A 19,691-nucleotide genomic window follows, 5' to 3' on the forward strand; every position below is an offset into this window, starting at 1 on the left:
CCTCCCTGACTCAGCCTCTCCGTCCACCCCGACCGAGGGCTGGGGGCGGAGGGCCAGGCGCCCCCCGGGGCACCTCCAGGTCGCAGCGGGCTGTGTCGGGGGTGTGTCTCCCACAGGCCCTCTCCACCGGCCCCACCTCTGTCTCAGCGGCCAACGCTCCGTCTCCGCCATCTGACTAACCCTAATTCTGACTCAGCTGCTGTTGTCTCTCATCACTTTATTATGTAACGAATCTACGTCCGGCAAAGTATATCACAAACAGCATTAATGACCAAATGACAGACGGACGAAACCCGCACACATCACGGAGGGCTGCTCCTGTGTTAGCAAACCCTCCCGGGCTGCGGGCACACACATACCCCAGGGGCAAGCCGGGCCGGCGGCGATGCTGCGCTTCTCGGGGAGCCGGGGCAGCGACGCGGCGGTACGTGGGGCGCAGGAGCGCCGTGATGGTTCCGGTCCAGGTGCTGACTTACACGCATCCAGACGGTTCCGAGCCCTTGCGGGGCGGTGCCAAGCGCGTGGGGAGGGGGCGAAGCTTAGCGGCTGGTATCCTGACAGCCAGCTCCTCCTTGGTCTTCCTGACACGCAGCCTACGACAGTGGTCTCCAGCACCTGTGAGGTCCTAGACCCAGTGTTCCATCTCCACTGGCCGGGCGGCCTTCACCAAGTGACATCTCCCTTCTGGCCTCCCCTGACTCACCTATGAAATGGAGGTGAGTCCCCGGTTCACAGGGCTGCTTGGAGGACTCAGTGTGGCGCCGGGCCCGGCAAAGGACAGGGCTGTTCAGTCACTGGATGCTTCCATACTTAAGTCTCTCCATGTGAATGTCCCTCGGCCTCTAGGCCAGCTCTCACTTTCTGTGTCTGGCTCTAGTCCTGCTTGACCCAGAGGGCAGAGCTGACGCCCAAGGGTCAAGAGCTGTGGCCCCAGGAGGCCTCGGGGTCTTCCCCTTACGCTGGGCTGCCTGCCTGAAGTGGTCTTGAGGGTCCTGTGGGCTTGGCTATGGCGAGGTGCCACCATTCTGGCTTCCAGGAGCAAAGGGTCCCCAGGCCCCGCCTCTCTGACCTGTGGCGCCCACCCCCACGTAAGAAGCTAACCCTGTCTCCACATGTGTGTCTGCTGGGGTAGCAGGAGCCGGGTGTGGGGGCATGGGAAGGCGGGACGCCTGGGTTCCCACAGGCCAGTGGCTGAGTCACCGGGAGGCCATCTGGCTCCCATTAGCCCGGGGCGGCAGGGGGCTCTGTGGGGCGGGCCCTGTGGCCAGCTGGGGGCAGGGATGCTGGGGCAGGCTGTGTGTGGGATGACTCAGGACCCATGATAACAGCCTGTGCGTATTCAGGGAGTGTAAACAGGAGAGGGAGAAGGAGGCGGAGGAAATGAAGGAAGGGAACATTGTGGCCAGCAGACGGGGGTGTGGGGCTGACAGGGGAGAGCCCCCTGCCCCCTCCCGCCACACCCAAGCTGGCAGGCTCGTGGCCCCAGTGATGCCCCTGCATCCTCCTCCCAAGCCGGGGTCCTGGCGGAGAGGTGACTGCTGGTAGCCACCTTCCTCTGCAGTCAGGGCTCTGGGGGGACCACATGGAAACCAGAGACAGAAAGCCTGAGAGGCAGACAGAGGGCCAGAGACAGCGTGGAGCGCAAGAGATGGGAGCGTACAGGCAGGAAGAGCCAGAGCCCCGGAGCGAGGCTGAAGGAGACAGGATGGAACAGAGGCAAGGAGGCAAGAGGTGCAGTGCAGAGGTGGAGAAACAAGAGGCTCAGGGGAGAGGCCGGGGGCAGACCCGGACCCTGCACTGGGCACTTCCATCCACCTGGCCTCACGTGGCCTACAGCTACGAGGGGCCCACTGGCCTTGCTCAAGGGGAGGATGTTCGGCCTGGGCCCTGTCGTGGGGAGAGAGGCACAGGGAAGGGGACAGAGAGAAAGGCAGAGAGGAAAGACAGGTGCAGAGGGAGGAAGGGATGCAGAAAGCAAGAGAAAAGCGGGGAGAAAAAGCGAGTGAGCCAGAGAGACAGACACAGGCGGAGTGGGGGTTGGAGGGCGGGGGGGGGGTGGTGGGGAAGCAGGGAACCCCACACACAGAGGGGCAGGGAGTCAGCTGGGATGGCACCAGAGCCAGCGAGGCTGTGCCCTAGAGGGAGTCGTGGGTGGGGCAGGTGGCCAGGCCATCAGTCCCCGTCCAGCTCTGGGCTGGGTGCGTCCTCAGGCTCCTCCTCATCGAAGTACCTCTCCTCCTCATCCCGTGCCACGATGTCCAGGTTGTCAAAGTCGGGGTTGTCGTCCACAGTGCTGCAGATGGAGGGGGCTGTCAGGGGCTGGCTCTGTGGGCCCCCAAAGTCAAACGCCATATGCTGGCAGCTGTAAATGGGAGCTGACCCCTGGAGGGGTGGCACAGAGTCTCTCAGAGCTTCAAACAAAAGGCAACATTTTCCAAAGCAGAGATTTTACATAAAAACTTCTGGTTTCTGGGACACCTGGGTGGCTTGGGGGTTAAGCGTCTGACTTCGGCCCAGGGCGTGATCCTGGAGTCCCCGGATTTAGTCCCACATCGGGCTCCCTGCTTCTCCCTCTGCCTGTGTCTCTGTCTCTCTCTCTCTCTTATTATTCATGAATAAAATCTTAAAAACAAACAAAAAACTTCTGGTTTCTCTCAAAAAGCTGGAAGATGTGGTGACAGGAGGACTCACACTCCCGAGTGGTTCTCAACCAGGAAGATTCTCCCCTCCGGGGATGTTTGGGGATAACTGGAGACACTGGTTGTCACAGCTAGGGGGCTCCTACTGGCATGTGGGGACTCGACACCAGGGAAGCCACTCAGCACCCTACTGTGCACAGGATGATGCTCCACATGAAGAATCATCTGGCCCAATACGCCAACAGTGCTGAGAAATGTCTACCCTAAGGTGACCAGTGATCCTGAATTGTCAAGGACCCTTGGCTCAACACCAAACTCTTCCATGACTTCCACCACACTTGCCTGGGTGCAGAAAGCGGTCTAATCTGGTCCCGCAACCTCTGATGAGACCACCTACCTCGCCCCTCGTGGACTGCTCCAGCCACCTGGGCCACCTTGCTGTTCCTCTGAGCTACCTCGGGGCCCTTGCACCTGCTGTTCTCCCTGCCAGGAACATTCTCATCCCAGATATTTATGTTGCTTACCCCTCACATCATGTAAGTCTGTGCTGAAGCGTCACCTGCTTGGAGAGCCTTCCCTGGCCACTTCGTCACTACTCCCAACCCCCCACTCCTGGACCCTGCCTTTATTTTCTTTACAGGCCCATCAGTACTAGATGCTAAATACTTCTTTTGCTTCCTCACTAGAATGGGACTCTCTTCAGGGCAGGGAACCCTTTTGTCGGTTTTGTTCACTGCTTTAGCCCAGGAGTCTGGAAACGGCAGGTACTCAGCACACAGCAGCTGAAAGCAGATGAGGGACCCACTGGCCCTGCTACCCAGCAGTGGCCCTTCCAAGGGGATGGGCTTTGCTCACCACTCATTCCTCTCCCTTACGTCATACCCAGTTTCCTCATGGGCACCTGGCTCTCTGAGGGCTCCCCACGGCCCAGGAACTCTGTGCCCCGCTTTGTGTGGGAACTTGGGCCCAGAGGCTCTACCACAGCTGGCAGTGGATCAACCAGCCTTGCCTCTAGAGCTGGGTGGTGGGGTGGGGGTAGCCCTAGATCAGGCTTGCGATGCTCCCGGTGGCCGTGGCAATGGCGCTCCCCACTCAGCCAGTGAGGCTCCACTTGTTCGTGTGTTGCTGGGGCTGGGTCTGAAGCCGGCCCTTGGCTGGCACACCCACAAGGCGAGACTGCCTCAGTTGTCAAAACCATTTATCTTGGATACTTTGCTCCTGTGTCCTTTTCACTGATGGCAAGAATCCTTTCCAAAGCAGTGGCTGTGTCTTGCCATGTTACAATGGGGATGTCAACGAGCAGCACTGTGGGGGCAGCCCCCAAAATACCCCCTGTGCCAGACACTGACTGCCAGGGGTTATTTCCTGAGCACAGGGAAGTCTGAGGAAGAAGCTGGGGTGCCTGGGAGACACCTGGGGAGGCCTGGGGTGGTGGCATCCTACAAGGCCACCACCACTCACCTGAATGGAAATATTTCAATGTTTTATCCAGTTTGAGCTGATCGTCAGCCCTGCTTAGTCCCTTCATCAGGTGAGGGTATGGAGACTCAGAGATGGACAAAGCTCAACCAAGGACACCCACCAATCTCTGGTTGATGTGAAACCCTCGTGCCATCTGAGCAGAGTGAGGGCTGTGGGGTGCCAGGCTGGGGGAAGGGGAGTGGGGCCCCAGTCACCTGTAGTCAAAGTCCCCATCCTTGCCGTCCAGGAAGCGCTGGTGCATCCGGCTGGTGAACTCTTCCCGCAGGATCAGCCGTTCTTCTGAGTCAGGCACCCAGGCTTCTGAGTCTTTGCTGGAGCTCTGGTCTGTAAGGGTGGACACCCACAGTGGGGGTGATGTGAGCAGACCACTTGGGGAGGTGCTGAACACTCAGACCCTGGGAGCCGCCTCCTCTGTGCTGGTGGCACTAGGAATACAGTGGTGACCAAGACAGCCCCAGCCCGGCCCTCCTGGGGCCCATGCCAGACACAATGACAGTACAGTGCTCTGGAGGCTGCAGAACAGGGTCAGGACCTGCTACCTGGAGTGTGGTAAAGGGAAGGCATTCCCGGCAGAGGGAACAGCATGAACAATGGCCTAGAGGTGAGCGATTGCTGGGTGCCTTTGGGGAGTGGGGAACAGAGATGCTGGAAGGATTGGGAATAGTCTGGGCACTCAGGCCATGCAGGGAGGAGAGGGACGCGAGGTCTGCTCCTGCAGGTCAGAGGCCCAGCCTGGGAGGCTCCCTGGTACTGTCCCTCACCTTCCTCATCACTGTCGTCCTCCTCTTCCTCCTCCTCCAGGCAGGCCTCCTCCTCCTCCTGCTGCTGGAGCAGCCGCTGCTGCAGCTCCCGCTCCTGGTAGGACTGGAGCAGCAGGTCAGAGAGCGGGCAGGCAGGTGTGCCGAGGGCGCCGGGCTTGGGCGGTTGGTGGGTTGGGGTGCGGGCACTAAGCTCCTCCTGGGTTAGGTATTGCCCGATGTACTGCTCGTATAGCAGTGGGGCCCGGAACCGCATCTGCTCGTCACTGAAGTACTCGCCGCCTGCAGAGACAGGGTGCGTATGGGGTCAGGGGTCTATGCGTGAAGCTGGGGCCTGGGTGCAGGATGAGCATGTCTGAGCAGACACATGTCCGTGATCATGCTTGTAGGGAGCCATGAGCGCACAAGTGCAAGCGTATGTGTGTACATTCAGACACGTAGGGAAACGTGCAGGGGACTGAGGTCACGTGACTGGAGTACTCGCACATGCATCTGAGCATGTGTGCGCAATCAGCCCTGTATCAGCACATGTACTCACGCGTGCATGGTCAGCCATGTACATTCTGGCCCCTGAGCACCGGTGGCCTGGGGCCCGTGCACAGCTATGCCTGGGCAGAGTTCACACATCCCTGCCCATTGGTGTCCATGGTCACACAGGTATACACAGCCTCCTGAATGCATGACTGGGCGTGTTTGGGAGTCGGCGTGCAGGATGCCACAGCCAGGGGATCCCTGGGTGGCGCAGCGGTTTGGCGCCTGCCTTTGGCCCGGGGCGCGATCCTGGAGACCCAGGATCGAATCCCACATCGGGTTCCCGGTGCATGGAGCCTGCTTCTCCCTCTGCCTATGTCTCTGCCTCTCTCTCTCTCTCTGTGACTATCATAAATAAATAAAAAAATTAAAAAAAAAAAAAAAAAAAAAAAAAAGGATGCCACAGCCAAGTGGCCTGCACACAGGAGCCAGGATGTAGACTATGTGTGGCCGTCTGTGCACAAGCTGGACATGCCAGATGTGGGCATCCCTGGTGGTCTTCCAGACCCCAGATCTCACCTCTCCCCCAGAGTGCTCTTCTCAGTAGCCTTCCCTCAGGTGGGCTTGGCTTCCCCACCACCCTCAAACCCAGGATCTCTGAGTCTCCCCTGGCTGCCTGTTCCTGTAGGGTGGCTCTGACCCTCAGAAAACAGTTAAATCTGCCCAGTCCCTCCTACCCACAGGTCCCAGCCCTGTTTTCAGGGCCCAGGGCAAGAATCTAACCAGAATCCTGGCCTCTGCAGCGCTGGGGTCTGTGGCCATCCCTGTTCTAACCGTCCCCCTCATCCATCTGTTTCTGGTGTTTCCCACCATAGTGTTTCTCTCTCTCCATTTCTCTGGCTGTCAGCCTCTCTCCCTCAGTCTGTTTCTGCCGTTCTGCCTCCTGTCCCTCCTGGGTTCTGTGTCTGTCACCCCCTTACCCCATTCATTGGATCCTCCTCCCTCCCATCTTTCTTCACTCCTGCCTGTCACAGAGTCCTATCTTCTCCACCTCCCTTGCTCTAGGGCCTGTGTCTTTTCCCTAACCAGAATCTTCACTCACTCTCTGCTTTGTGTGCTTTCATCTTTCAACTTCAGTTCTGGTGTCCTTGTTCAGAAAGATGCTTGTAATTCTGCTGTGGTCAAAAAGGTATGGGTGTTTTCCTTCATGGCCTTCACATGTGTGCTTTGTTTCAGAGGGCCTCTGTCCCCAGAGTCACAGACATACTGTCCTGGGTTTCCTCAGCACCTCTGTGTATGGTGTGAGGTAGGGAATCGTGTTTCCCTGAGGGATAACCAGCCATCATAGTGCTGGGTTCTGTGTCTGTGATCCACTGATGTCATCTACTAAATTCTGGCCCTTCTCACTGCTTGTCCCATTCTCTTCCCTGGGTTCCTGTCTCTACCTATCTTGCCTCATCACTTCATGTTTCTGTTTCAACCTCCCTGTGTCCGTGTCTCAAAACTTATCTCTCAGGACCTCTGCCCATGTCTCTGTCCTTGCATCCTGTTTCTTACTTCCTCTGCCTCAGTATCCCTACCCACCCAGCCCACCTGTCCCCACACCTTGGATGAGCTCACGCAGGGCAGCGTAGCGTCGGTTACGTAGGCGGGTGTGCAGGGTGCGGGGTCGGGCACTGCCCTGCCGGGCCACCTCGGCACAGTAGAAGTCTGCACGATGGTCACCGCGCAAGTGGCCAAAGCAGGCCAGATGCTCCTCTCGGAGGCCCGTGCGGAAGCGCTCCAGGAACACCAGTGGCTTCTCGTGGTATAGCTGGCCCAGGATGGCCACCTTCTCCCGCTCAGTCAGGTCAGGCTCGCCCTGCTGCTGGCTACACACAGGCAGGCGGCTGGCAGCCACAGCACGCAGCATGGCACTCACCGCCGCATTCTCAGCCCCAGGGGAGTCATCATCTGGGGCCCCTGGTGCTCTCTCTGCTGCTTCCACCTTGTTCTGGGGTCTGGGTGGGACAGGTGTCCAGCTCAGTTCTCCCCAGTGCCCAGTACTGGCCTGTGTACAGTCTATGGAGAGAGGGAAGATTTGTTAGTCCTGAGATGGGAATGCGGGAGAGGTGGAGTGGGTAGAAAGAACTCATTTTACATTTACTGAGAACCTACTATCTCCTGGGCACTGTTCTAGGTTCTAAAGATACCGCAGTAAGCACAAAGTTGACATTTTAATAGGGGACATGAACAATGAAAAATAGAATTATTGAAAACATATGATGTGTTAGCAAACATACAGTCTGTTGTATGGTTCTAAGAACTATGTAGAAAAATGAAGAGGGACACCTGGGTGGCTCAGGGGTTGAATGTCTGCCTTTGGCTTGGGGTATGATCCTGGGGTCCGGGATCGAGTCCTACATCAGGCTCCTTGAGGGGAGCCTGCTTCTCCCTTTGCCTATGTCTCTGCCTCTCTTTCTGTATCTTTCATGAATAAATAAATAAAATCTTAAAAAAAATTAAATTAAGCCTTTCCTTTAAAAAAAAAAAATGAAGAGGGAAGGAAGAGGGAATGGGGTCAGTGGTGGGCAGGCTGCAATTTAATTTATTTGAAAGAGGGAAGAGGGAGGTGGGGAGGGGGAGAAAAAGGGAGAAAGAATCTGAAGCAGACTCTGTGCTGAGCACAAGCCAACGTGGACCTGAAATTAAACCAAGAGTCAAACGCTTAACTGACTGAGCCACCCCAGGCTGCAATTTTAAATGGGGCAGTCTGAGAAGACCTTGCCAAAAAGCGACAGTAGAAACCTGAGGTGTTGAGAGACTGAGCCACGACATTTTTTGGGGAAGACAGTTCCACAGAAAGGGAACAGCCAGTGCAAAGGTCCTGAGGTAGGAGTGTGTTTAGTGTGTTAAGTTGGTCCTTCACCACCTCATTCATTGACTTACTCAATTCCTTGCCTTTTCACTTGTTCACTAACACATCCACTAAATTGTTCACTCACTCCCTTGCTCTCTCCTACTCACTCACACATTCATCTAGCCACTTTTCAGCAACTCCAAATCTTGTGAGGCCCTGAACTGGGCCATGCTGAAGATCCATGGGAATGAGCCAGCCCAACTCCTGCCCTCAGGGAACAGCCAGTATGATGGGGAAGACAGGAAGGTCAAAGACAAAACAGGTACTGGTAACAGGCAAACCTTGTTGAGAGATGCTTCTCAAAATGTTTAGGAACTGGAGCGAGGCTGAGCAAGCAGGAAATAAGAGAAGACAGAAAGTACAGGCAACTCTTTTGGGCAGTTTGGCTGGGACAGGGAAGAGGGAGGGGGCGAGGGTTACAAGTGCAGTGGGTTTCAGAGAGGGACCAGAGAAAACTAAGCTGAACCAGGGCAGGGGCCGTGGAGGAGGGCACAGGAGGCAGTTGGTGGTTAGAAAGATGTTCATGAAGCTGAGTAGACAAGCCATGGCGCTGAAGGGCTGGGAGGCGAGGGGTGCAACCAGTTCAGGTCTGGGGCTCTGGTCTGGGAACTAATCAAAATGTCCCTGAGACAGTAATGGATGAGGAGCAGATTTGGGGCAGGGGCAGGCAGAGATGCTGAGGCCAGTCTGGGACATGGGCCCAGGGGACTTCCAAGGGGAGACATCTAAGAGACTGCTGGTGTGTGGGGCTAGCGACTTCTCAGGAGAAAAGTATAGGGCTGGGGACAGAGCCATGGAGTCAGCAGAACCAAGTCAAGAACCAAAGCTAAAGGAAATGAGAGCTCTTGGGGAGGGCAAGGGAAGTGTGTGAGGATGGGAGAAGAGTAGGCTAGGAGAGCCTGACTGGATGGGGAGAAGCCATGCCTACAAAGAAGGCCATGGAAGGCTACAAAATGGGCCCCGGAAAGACAGCCACGCTTTAATTTCTGGAGCCTGTGTGACTGTTTATGGCCAAAAAATGGGTCTCTACAGATGTGATGAAGTTAAAGGATCCTGGGACAGGGAGATTATCTTGTCCAGGTGGGCCCTACATGTCATGAGGAGGGTCCATAAGAGAGTCCAAGGGAGACTGGACATACAGAGAAGAGAAGGCCATGTGGAGATGGACAGAAGCAGAGATCAGAGTGATGTGGCCACATGCCAAGGATGCCAGGAGCCACCAGAAGCTGGAAGGGCCTCTGAGGGAGCCCTCCACGGTCCTGCTAACACTTTGATTTCAGCCTCATGGTACCGATTTCAGACCTCTGGCCTTCAAAACTGTGAGAAAATGCATTCTGCATCTTAAGATGACCCCAGTTTGTGGTCCTCTGCTGCAGCAGCCATAGGAAACTGTGAGAGGATGAGTGGGAGGAGCTGAGAGAAGGGAAAGTCAAAAAGTGGTGTCACAGAAACCAAAGGGGCACCCTGGGTGGCTCAGTTGGTTGAGTGTCCATCTCTTGGTTTTGGCTCAGGTCGTGATCTCATGGGTCATGAGACAGAGCATGGAGTTGGGCTTCAGGCTCCTCACTTGGTGGGGAGGCTGCTTGAAGATTCTCTTCCTCTGCCCTCCCCCTCAAATAAATAAATAAATCTCAGAAAGAAGGAAACCAACCAACCAAAGGACAGCTTTCAAGAAGGATGGAGGGGTCGATGGCATTGAATTCTCCAAGTGGTCTAATAAGAGAAAACCTGACTGGGGTGACTCCTTTTAACTACACTGAGGGGGGGTGGGGTCACTGGTGACCCTGATCAGAGCAGTTTGTGGATGCAGAATCTGGACTGCAAGTCAGTGGGAGGTGAAGAAATGGAGGCAGGTGTGGAGGACTCTGAAGAAGATACACGGTATCTTAAGGCCCATGGAATCGAGCGATAGATTTTTTTAGGTTAAGCAAAAAAAATTTAATGGGAAATTTCCAACATGCACAAATGTAGAGAATACAATATACCCATATACCCATCATCCAGCTTCAACAATGACCAATTCTTGGCCAGTGATGTTTCAGCCAACCTCTCAACTACATCTCCCACCACCTGGGATGAATCTGAAACAGGGGGATGGAATTTTTTTAAGACTTTATTTATTCATTCATGAGAGACACACACAGAGAGGTAGAGACACAGGCAGAGGGCGAAGCGGGCTCCCTGCGAGGAGTACCCGCCCCCCCATGAGGGACTCGATCCCAGGACCCCGGGGTCATGACCTGAGCAGAAGGCAGACGCTCAACCATTGAGAAACCCAAGGGTCCCAGGCATGAAATTTTAAGATGAGCAGAAGGAAGGCGTTTTAGATTCTGATGGGAAGGCATCAGGGGAGATAAGATGAAAATGCAAAGGAGAGAGATGGAGGGAGCACAGAAACGGATTAGGGACCTAAGAACGCAGACGGCACTGTGGACTTCGGGGGAATGAGAACGAAGCGGAGGAGCTGTACATGTGGCATCAGCGGAGTCTGCGTGGGACAAGAGGAAGGCCCGCCTGGAGCAAGGCAAGGGGCAGTGCGACGCAGGGGGGCGGGTGGGCAGGGGCCAGGTGTGGGTTGACCTGATACCTGGTGAGGAGTCGGGTTAGCCTGGCACATGGAAAGGGCTGGCCTGGAACTCTGAAGGGGAGAGTTTCGGGGCAGGGGACGGGGCGAGGGCGGCAGCCCGCGACAAGAGTGGAATTAATCTGGACAGAGTGGCGAGGGGGACTGGTAACCCCGCAAGCGTCCCCCTATAAAGAGTCCTCCTGCGCGCCGACGGGGAATCATTTCCCAGTGACACCGCAGGCCCACCCTCCCGCCACCTCCGCGTGGCCAGGACCTCACCTTCATCGGGTTCCCTCGCCGCCACCGCCGCGGTCGCCACGGCCTCCATACTCACTCTCCACTAATTAGCCGCCGCGGTGGGGTCTGCACGCCAATCCCGGGCCCGAGCCCTGGACGGCCACTTCCGGCTGAGCACACTCCGGGGGCCGGGTGCTCGGCGGAGTCCCAAACAACAGTTCCGGGCTGAAGGCGGACCTTCCAATGCGCATGCGTGGCCCCCTGGCCCCGCCCCCCGCAGCCGGGAACCTAAAGGGCGCCCGGGTCAGTGGATTTTCCCTGCCCCAACCCCCCCGCCCCCATCCGACCTGCTGCGGAATTGCACTATCAGAAAGGATGTGACCCTTCGTTCAACCTGCTCACCGCTGACTCCAGAGCCTGGCATGCTTACTTCTGGGATGGATGGTTGAATGGCCATAGTCCTGAGCCTCTTGAAGATTTGTACTTTGGTTTAGACTCCATCCGTTTTTCCTTCAGCACCTCAAAGAGTATCTACTAAGCTTTGTCTCTTACTACTGTCATCAAAACCAGTCCCGGACTAGCACGATATGGGTGGTGAGATCAGATAGAACTTCCCGGTGTGTTCCAGGACCTGAAGAATTGCAGATGTGAAGGGTGATAACCCTGGTCCTGGATCTGCTCTGGGTGATGGGTACTGACTCATTCAGGTGTGTTAGCAACAAAGTGGACAGACCTATCACAGGTGAGTACCCTGACTGGCCCAGGCTCTCCTGGGGTTGCCTGGAGGGTTACGAAGTTTTCCTTCTAGAAAGAAGGGACACTCAAGCTGAGACCTGAAAGATGAATAGGAATTAAAGTGGAAGGTTTTAGGAAGCAAAGGGCAAGGTAAAGACTTTGCATGGATGTTTCTGGCTACTGCAAGGCTTTCTGTGTGGTTAGGGAATAAAAAAGTTAGAACTTAAGGGCCATGGTTGGACTGCAGATCTGAGAACTTCTTGAATATTTTTGCAAAATTCCATGTACATGTGCATTTTCCAAAGCAGAGTTGATAGCATTTGGATTGAGATTTGTGACTCCCCAAGAACAAACCAGCAGTCTGAAGTTCAAAGGGGGAGTAGCAAAAGGTGAAGCCAGAAAGGTCACTGGAGACCAGGCACACAGGGCCTCCTAAGCCACACTAAGTAGCTTGTGTTCTTTTATCCTTCGGGTGGCGGGGTTGGGGCAGGGAAAGCATCAGGGTTTGGAGGTAAGGGAGATCTGTGAGGAGGCTGGTGCACTGATCCACACCGTGTGGACTGGAGCTGAAAAACTTCCCATTTGCATTGCCAGGATAAGGAATCTGGATGCCCATTTGTCACAGCTGATAGGTGGCAACTGCCACTTGAGATTGCCCAGAGAGGCCAGCAGAGGGTGCTGTTGCCCAACACGTGGACCTGCAAAGAAGGGGACTTCCTGGATAGACTTGAGGCCCTTCCCCTCCTGCAGGCAGATGGAGGCACTCTTGAGTCCCTTTTAGTCTAACTGGCCACCAATTTTGGCTCCACCTCACATCCCTGACCTCCAAACTAGTCAGCCTTCCTCCTTTTGCAGCCATTGCTTTCCTAAGGCTCTGAGGTCTTCCTGTAAGGGAAGGGATGGGACTGAGACGGCACTCCTGTGCCCCAGCACTGTCCCTCACAAGGGGCCAGGAACACCATATATCCCAAAGTGATAAAGAAAATGACTCCAGTTGCTGGGGAAGGAAGATACTGGGCTATAGCGATGCAATCACAGTCTTTCTACCCTGGCTATTTAAAAAATTGTTCCCTTCTCCAGGAAGATCTCCCCTTACCACACTCCCCACTCTCAGGCTTTCACAGCTGACCACTTGGTGCTGTCACCGTCTGATGACAAGTCTGTGTTACCTCTGGACTGGGAGACATGCGAGAGCAGGGCTCAGAACTGCCCTAACCATGCTATATTCCCAGCACTGTCGAAAGAGTGAGGCATAGAGCAAGTACCTAACACATAGTTGCTGGATAAAAAAAGTTCCTGGAATCCCCACTGGCCTGGATCCAGGAGTGCGGGCAGGACCTGTCCTAACTCCAGCATCCAAGGCCAGGACCGAGGTAGATGGGCAGTCACACCCAATGATAACCCCCAACAGTCCAGCCGTGGTCTCCATCCCATCAGCTCTACCTAGGGACCTGCCATGCCTTCTTTACACAAATTCCAGGAGAGATTTGGGGCTGTGAGTGGACCAGAAGTGGAACCATTTTAAAATGAACTAGTGGATTTTAAACTGAGAGCCCCAGGTTTAAGCGGGGGCATCCCCAGCACCAAAAACAGGGCCAGGCACAGGCATCCCTCAGTAGGTGTTTAATGGATGAGTAAATAATGTCCCCTTGAAAAGGTCCCACCCCAATTAAAGGCCAACTGCAGTAACACTTCAGGGTTTCAACCCTGCTTCCTTCCTGCTAGGAGGTGCCATGTCGTTTATTGAAAGAAAACAAAACAAAGCAAACACATTTCTTAATAAGTGCAGTTTGTTAAAATCCTGTTAAAACATATGGGTCAAGGGGGGAGTAAAAATAATCAGAGGATCATTGTAGGAAAAACCTTTAGGTCTGGCACCTGGGAGACCTCTGGAGAGGAGGCGGTGGGAGAAATTTCATGTTCTGAAGGGAAGGAGCCCCCCCTAACCTCCCCTTCTTCCCTCTCACCCGCTTAATCCCACCAGAAACTACCAAGACGCCCGGAATAAAAGGTTTCAAGTTCAATAGTCACACTCTCTCCAAATACAAAAAGCAGTTACAATTCAACTCAACACAGAAGCTTGTGTGCAAGGTTACGGGAAACTGAGACATCGTATAAAAAGTTAGGTTAAAGATGATTCTGTGGTTTTGTTTTGTGTGTATTTTGTTTTGTTTTGAGGGTGTGGCTCTTCCTCAGTCACCTGAACTCAGCAAAGAAATGGTTATCCTGATGAAATATCAACAGCCACAGTAAAAACAGATATTCTAAAAATTAAAAAAAAAAAAGCATAATTACCAAAAAATATCTGTCACTGCTTCCTCCCTCCACATTTTACTTTTTAAACTTGTGTTTTTTTTTTTAATTTTTGATTTTTTTTTTTTTTTAATCCTGAAAAGTAGACAGTAAAACAGCTCCTGGAAGAATGTACAACCAACTGCATGAGGGTCTGGAAGCTGAGGGGCTGGAGCAGGGCTGGGAGAGGTGGGCAGAAGGGCCCCCCTCAGCCACTGTAGCCTCACTGTATGACCAAGGGGGGTATGTGTCTTTAGTCAAAAATGAGGAAGGGAAGAGGAGGAAGAGGAAGAGGGGGAGGAAGAAGGTAAGGGGACAAACAGAAAATAAAAGGTCATTGTTGCCTGTTTGAATCCAGAGAAAAATGCCCAGCCCTGTGTTGGGGAAGAAGCCCCTCAGAGGGGAGGCAGTGGGCTGAAAGGAGGCAGCCCTCGGATGACCCGTCCCCCAGCACCACAGGACCCAGGGTGGGTAGACGAGGGGGCCGAGGTGGGCGCTGGTGGAGGAAGCCGGCAGGGGCCTCCAGAGCACACTGGCTACTGTGTGCTCGTGCCTCCCTGTGTGTTCCCGGAGTAGCTCCCGTAGTCGTAGTTCCCGTAGTATGGTGGCCACTGGCCCTGGTTCTGATAGTACTGGTTCCACTGCTGGGCATACTGGAGAGAGAAACCAAGAGCACCAGGTTGTCCTTACCCAGATCCACATATGGCTGCTGCTTTGACCCCACTCTCACCCAGGGCAGAGATGAGCGTGCTGACGATAGCCAACACACGGGTCCCCTGACAGAGAAATCAAGGTCCCTTGGGATGACATGTGACTGACCTAATGCCACATTGCTGGGGAGTCAGGGGCTACAGCCCAGACCTCCTGGCCTGCCAACCTAATGTCCTTCCAGGTGTAGGTAGATACCATATTCCAAATAGCAACAGGTATGATGGTCTAGCATCAACCAAGGGAATGGACACTGGCCATGGTGCTGAAGCAGGATTTGGAGGCCTCTACTATGCCATTTGCTGGCTTTACTGGGGAGAAGAGGTTCAGATACAGTTATTTATTAGCAGCCAGTGCAGAAGTGTTGACTGAATGAAATGGCTACATCAGATGAATGCCAGCTCAAGGCCAGCCCATCTCTGCAGCAGGAATAAATAGGGACTCCAATCACGGAATACACATTCATGTGGGTCCCCCAGAAGTCTCTCTATATGCACCCGCCCCCCAAGTCCCAGACTCCCTCCTAAATCTGGCACCTACCTGCTGATACTGGTTATAGCTGGGCTGAGGGTAGGTCTGTGCAGTGGGAGGCGGTGGTGGGGTGTAGGGAGCCGGGTTGTAGCCGCCATAGCTCCCATAGTTGTAGGCAGGTGGTGGTGGAGGTGGAGGTGGTGGAGCTGTGTAGCCCTGGCTGTAACCTCCCTGGTTGTAGGGTGGCTGGCTGTAACTCGGCTGGAAAATAGGGGGGAAAACCAGGGCTCTGTGAAATAGCTCAGCTGGGATGGAGAAAGGACCTTTATAAGCAGTGGGCCACAAAGGAACTTCCCTGGTGGAGGTTATTTGAAGGCTGAGGAAATGGGTCAGCTCTGTGGCATGCTGAGACAGGGTAGGAGGTAGGGTTGTGTTTTGGGCTCTACTCCCAGCTCTAAGACCCTGGGGGAGCAAGGCAGAAGCATCTTCTGAAATTCCACTGCTTCCCCGCCCCGTAAAATGATAATTACAACAGAACTACCCCTTCAGATTGCCTTGTGTATTCAGTAAGCCTGAGTGTACAAGCCACTGGCTACTCTATAAATGGTGGTAGTTGTTTGGGAAGGTCGGCTGAGAAAAGTAGTAGCAATTTCCCAAGTGCTTCCCACGTGCAGATGGTATCATTAACCCATCTAATCCCCCCATCAACTCTGTGGGGCAGGTTCTACTAGCTTCATTTTACAGAGAAAGAAGCCGAAGCTCAGGGCAGTGAAATTACTGAGCTCAAGTCACACAGTAAAAGGTGGTGGAGCAGGGACTCAGCCTCTGGTCTGTCTAGTTCCAGAGTCTTACCCACAAAGTTGTAATACCACCCATCCCTTGCAACAAACCTCGAAAATGAGTTCTACTAACAGCTCTAGTCCTTCATGAAAAAAATGAGGTCCACAGAGGTTAAACTGTTTGTGCAAGGTTACAGAACCAAGATGTTGTGGGGCTGGGGTTTGAATCTGTGCCTTCCCATCCTGTTCTAGGAAATATTCTGGTTAGACCAGGACTGGGAGCCATTCATCTGTCTCTTGGCAGCTGTTCTCAGGCCTGGCATCTGAAAGACACTCAAGAAACGGCTATGGACTGCTCTGGTTAACAGGGGCCTGTGCATTCCAGAGCCCAAGCACCAGCTTTTGGAGAACTGGAACCAAGCCAGAAGCTGCTCCAGAGTGAAGCTCTCAGGGCCCAGGGCAAGACCTCCCAAACTTAGGGTCTGTCTCCATATGCTGGAGATAAGGGGGTTGGCTCCTTCCTCCAACCTAGGGAAAAGGAAACCCAATCAAGTACTTCCTCCAGGATTTAGCAGAGGCGACACCACCACGAGAAATGTACTTGCTGGAGCAACCAATGCTCACAGCACACAACCCTAAGGGGTTGGGAGAATGGGTAGGTTCCCAATTTATCTGGGTTTGGAAGGAACATCTAGTCTAGGGTCCGTCACAGTCAAAAGCACTGCCAGGAAGAAGGACAGGGTTGGAGGGAAAAGCAGAGAGCCATCTTGGCTGAGCACATATTGGCCATTCCCCAGGTCCACTTCCTTTGGCCTATGTGCGCGCGCGCGCGCGCACACACACACACACACACGTGTTCTCTCACCTGTGGAGGGCTGTAGCTGCTGACAGTGGGGGTGCTGGTATTGGCGCTTGAGCCAGGGATGTTGCTATTCTTGTTGTAGCTGCTGGCCCCTGGTGGGTTCCGAGCAGGGCTGTAGCTGGGCGGTGGCGGCGGCTGCTGGGGTGGCGGCTGCGGCGGTGGCGGCTGCTGGGGTGGTGGCTGTTGCTGGGGAGCCCGGTTGTAGCTGCCTCGGTTGTTGGAGTTGTTGTTATCCCGGCTGTTATTACCCCAGCGGTTCTGGTTGTAGCCACCACCTCCGCTGCGGTTGAAGCCTGTATCGGAGAAGCCAGGGAGAGGTCCGGTCGCTCCGAACCCTCAGACCCCCGGGCTCCTCCCCACCGCCATGCAGCCTTAATAACTAAGTCATCGCTATCTGCAGACAGGCTTGTCTTGCCCATTAGACTGTGAGCTTGGGACCAGGGCTGTTTGGGTTTCTACTGTGTCCCCAGCAACTCAATGGCTGTTGAACCAATCGGAAGGGGTGGTCAGGAAGAGGGGAACTAAGTACCGAGGACACAGCCGGTCTCTCCTGAGTCGTTGAACAGATGTGGCTGGGCCCAGAATCCTTCCCCCTGCCAGCTCCAACAGGTTTCTGGACCTCAGCTTAGCCACTGGTGTTTTGGGAAGCCTTTCCTGAGCTCCCTCCCAGGCTGGATCAGGTATCAGCCAAGCCCACACTAACCCTGGGCTTTGCCACTCGGCCCAGAATCCTTCTGGACTGTCACTACAGGCTGATGTGTCTGTCTGGGTCATGGCTGTGTCCCCAGAATCATCTAGCATAACACTGAAACAGAGTTGGGCATGCTAGTTAGATCATCATACACTTTGCTTCAGAGATAGCAGAACTTAGTGACAGAAAGCCTGGGCTTTGGACCACTTGGTCCCATCTCTGGATTTAGCTGGGCAAATTAACCTTTTTCAGCCCACTTCTCTATTTGACACCTAGTACCCAAAACAGTCCTAACATCGATCTTGTACTAGGTCCTGACCTGGAACCCAAGACTAGCAATAAACTCATGGTCAGATGGAAGGGAAGATTCACCAATGATACTAGTGACCTGCAAAGGGGTATGGGCTTCAGGAACAATGCCCAGGGGAAGCAAGACAGCAGGAGAGTTCCCCTGAGGGCCCAGAATTGGACTTGCTGTGGTTCTCCACCAGAATTCAGCCCATAGCTAGTCCTACAGAAGTCTCATCTATTGACTGAGTAAGCAATCACAAAGCCCAACCCTGCTCTGGGAGCCAAAAGCGGAGAGAGCCCTGTTTGAGATGTCTCACCTCCTCGGTAGTTGCCTCCTCCACCGCTACCACCCCCTCGGTTCTGGAAGCCTCCTCGGTTGCCCCCTGGTGGGCCTCTGTTGTCATAGCGCTGGAAGCCTCCACCACCGCCTCGGCCACGGAAGCCACCACCTCCACGGTTGTCAAAGCGCTTTTCAGGGGGTGGCCCAGCCTTGCGACCTTCCTCATTGTACTGTCTCACCAGCTTGTCTGCTTCTTCCCGCTGCAGCTCAATGAACAGCACCTCATCCAGGAAGTCCCCAACGTCTGGCAATGTGAAGTTGGCTAGGAAGAAGTCAGGGCCCCAGAGGGAACAGAGGTCATTATCTTCTGAGGTCTGGTCCCCTACACCCCCAGGACACTGGCCTGCCAGAAGGGAGATGGTAGAGGGGATGAGAAGTGAGTAACAAAGTGAGAAGAGTCTCAATCTTTCTGACAATGATCAAGAGTTAACAAAGACCCTCCTCTCTTCTGAAGAGGTGGCTAAGTGCCACCAAATTTAAACACTCCTTCCAGCCTCCCCAGGAGGTGGGCCAGGCACGTGGAACCAGCATTCTTATTTCTACAGAGGAGGAGACTGAAGCCTGCTCAGTACCCCACTGGTGGTATTGAGTGCGGGGCTCTCACTGTCTTTTCCCACACATCTTCTCCCTCATCCTGCCCCAGCCCCAACTAGTCTGAAAACTGTGCTACAGGACTGCCAGCAGCTCTTCCATTCACAGCTGCACCAGACAAGGAAGGGCAGAACAGGAGTAAGGGAAGAATGGACAAGATCAAAAAAGGAATAAGCCAGGAGCTGGGGAGGAAGGGACTGCGGAAGGAGCTTTTCTCTGGAGGAGCCTGCTGTGCTGGCCCCCTGGGAACGGCTCATCTCCTACCTTTCATTTCTAGGACCGCGTGATCTGGGACATCCTTTCCTTCCTCGTCGGTTCGCTTTATTGTTCGATCTTTTAGGTCCTCATCAGTGGGACAAATTACAATGGCTTTGCGCTGGAAGCCTTCAAATGGTCTCATTTTTCGTCTCTGGGCTGACCCATAAACATTTGTCTACGGGGAGATAACAAAAGAGGCAAGAGATGGTACATTACAACTTGGGCTTTTTCTTGTCAGGTATTATGTAGGCCAGGATTTGAGAAAAGAATGATAGTTCTCCTAAGCAGAAAAACTCAGGAAACTGCTCTTTTTACTGCTCTTAATATTCTTGAGCCAGTCCTCAGAAAATGGGACTTGGGAAAGCGGCTGCTGACAGCTGCTGATAGCTGCTGACAGGACATGGGGAGGTTCCCAATGGTTAGGTTTTTAACTCCTATCTGTTCTTGGTACGCCACTTCATACCCTCTCCCCAATTCCAAAGAAACACAGGCTCATGGTAAAAACTTCAGAGGAATAAGAATTTATTGTTAAGAATCCCTTTATTTGCTTACTGCCATTCCTCCTTCCCAGAGATGACCCGAACTGAATTTATGTATTTCTAGAAAGATCTGTATGAATTT

At 54.1% G+C, this 19,691-nt stretch overlaps 2 protein-coding genes and 1 long non-coding RNA gene across 7 annotated transcripts in view; 1 reads left to right on the forward strand and 2 right to left on the reverse strand.

Annotated features, from left to right (window-relative positions):
• Positions 1 to 200: 200 nt before the first annotated feature.
• CCDC97 (coiled-coil domain containing 97) lies at positions 201 to 11,294 on the reverse strand. Its single transcript, XM_077850781.1, has 5 exons — positions 11,095 to 11,294; positions 6,956 to 7,411; positions 4,883 to 5,161; positions 4,316 to 4,445; positions 201 to 2,293 (listed from the first exon to the last, which is right to left on the reverse strand). Exons 1-5 carry the CDS (start codon positions 11,141 to 11,143, stop codon positions 2,173 to 2,175), a joined length of 1,035 nt encoding a protein of 344 aa, XP_077706907.1. The 5' UTR covers positions 11,144 to 11,294; the 3' UTR covers positions 201 to 2,172.
• On the forward strand, positions 10,385 to 19,203 carry LOC144285577 (uncharacterized). Its single transcript, XR_013353846.1, has 2 exons — positions 10,385 to 11,794; positions 16,290 to 19,203. It is a non-coding gene; the product is annotated as an uncharacterized LOC144285577 (long non-coding RNA).
• HNRNPUL1 (heterogeneous nuclear ribonucleoprotein U like 1) overlaps positions 13,560 to 19,691 on the reverse strand; it is a 36,736-nt gene continuing 30,604 nt past the window's right edge. For all 5 annotated transcript variants that reach the window (XM_077850771.1, XM_077850763.1, XM_077850755.1 and 2 more), the window contains exons 11-15: positions 19,077 to 19,245; positions 18,199 to 18,483; positions 16,903 to 17,192; positions 15,328 to 15,519; positions 13,560 to 14,732 (exon numbers count right to left, since the gene is read on the reverse strand). In XM_077850771.1, the coding sequence (XP_077706897.1) occupies positions 14,616 to 14,732; positions 15,328 to 15,519; positions 16,903 to 17,192; positions 18,199 to 18,483; positions 19,077 to 19,245 (1,053 nt within the window). In that variant the 3' untranslated portion in view covers positions 13,560 to 14,615. The remainder of the gene's footprint in view (positions 14,733 to 15,327; positions 15,520 to 16,902; positions 17,193 to 18,198; positions 18,484 to 19,076; positions 19,246 to 19,691) is intronic.

Source organism: Canis aureus, chromosome 1, assembly GCF_053574225.1.
Source record: "Canis aureus isolate CA01 chromosome 1, VMU_Caureus_v.1.0, whole genome shotgun sequence".
Taxonomy (NCBI): domain Eukaryota; kingdom Metazoa; phylum Chordata; class Mammalia; order Carnivora; family Canidae; genus Canis; species Canis aureus.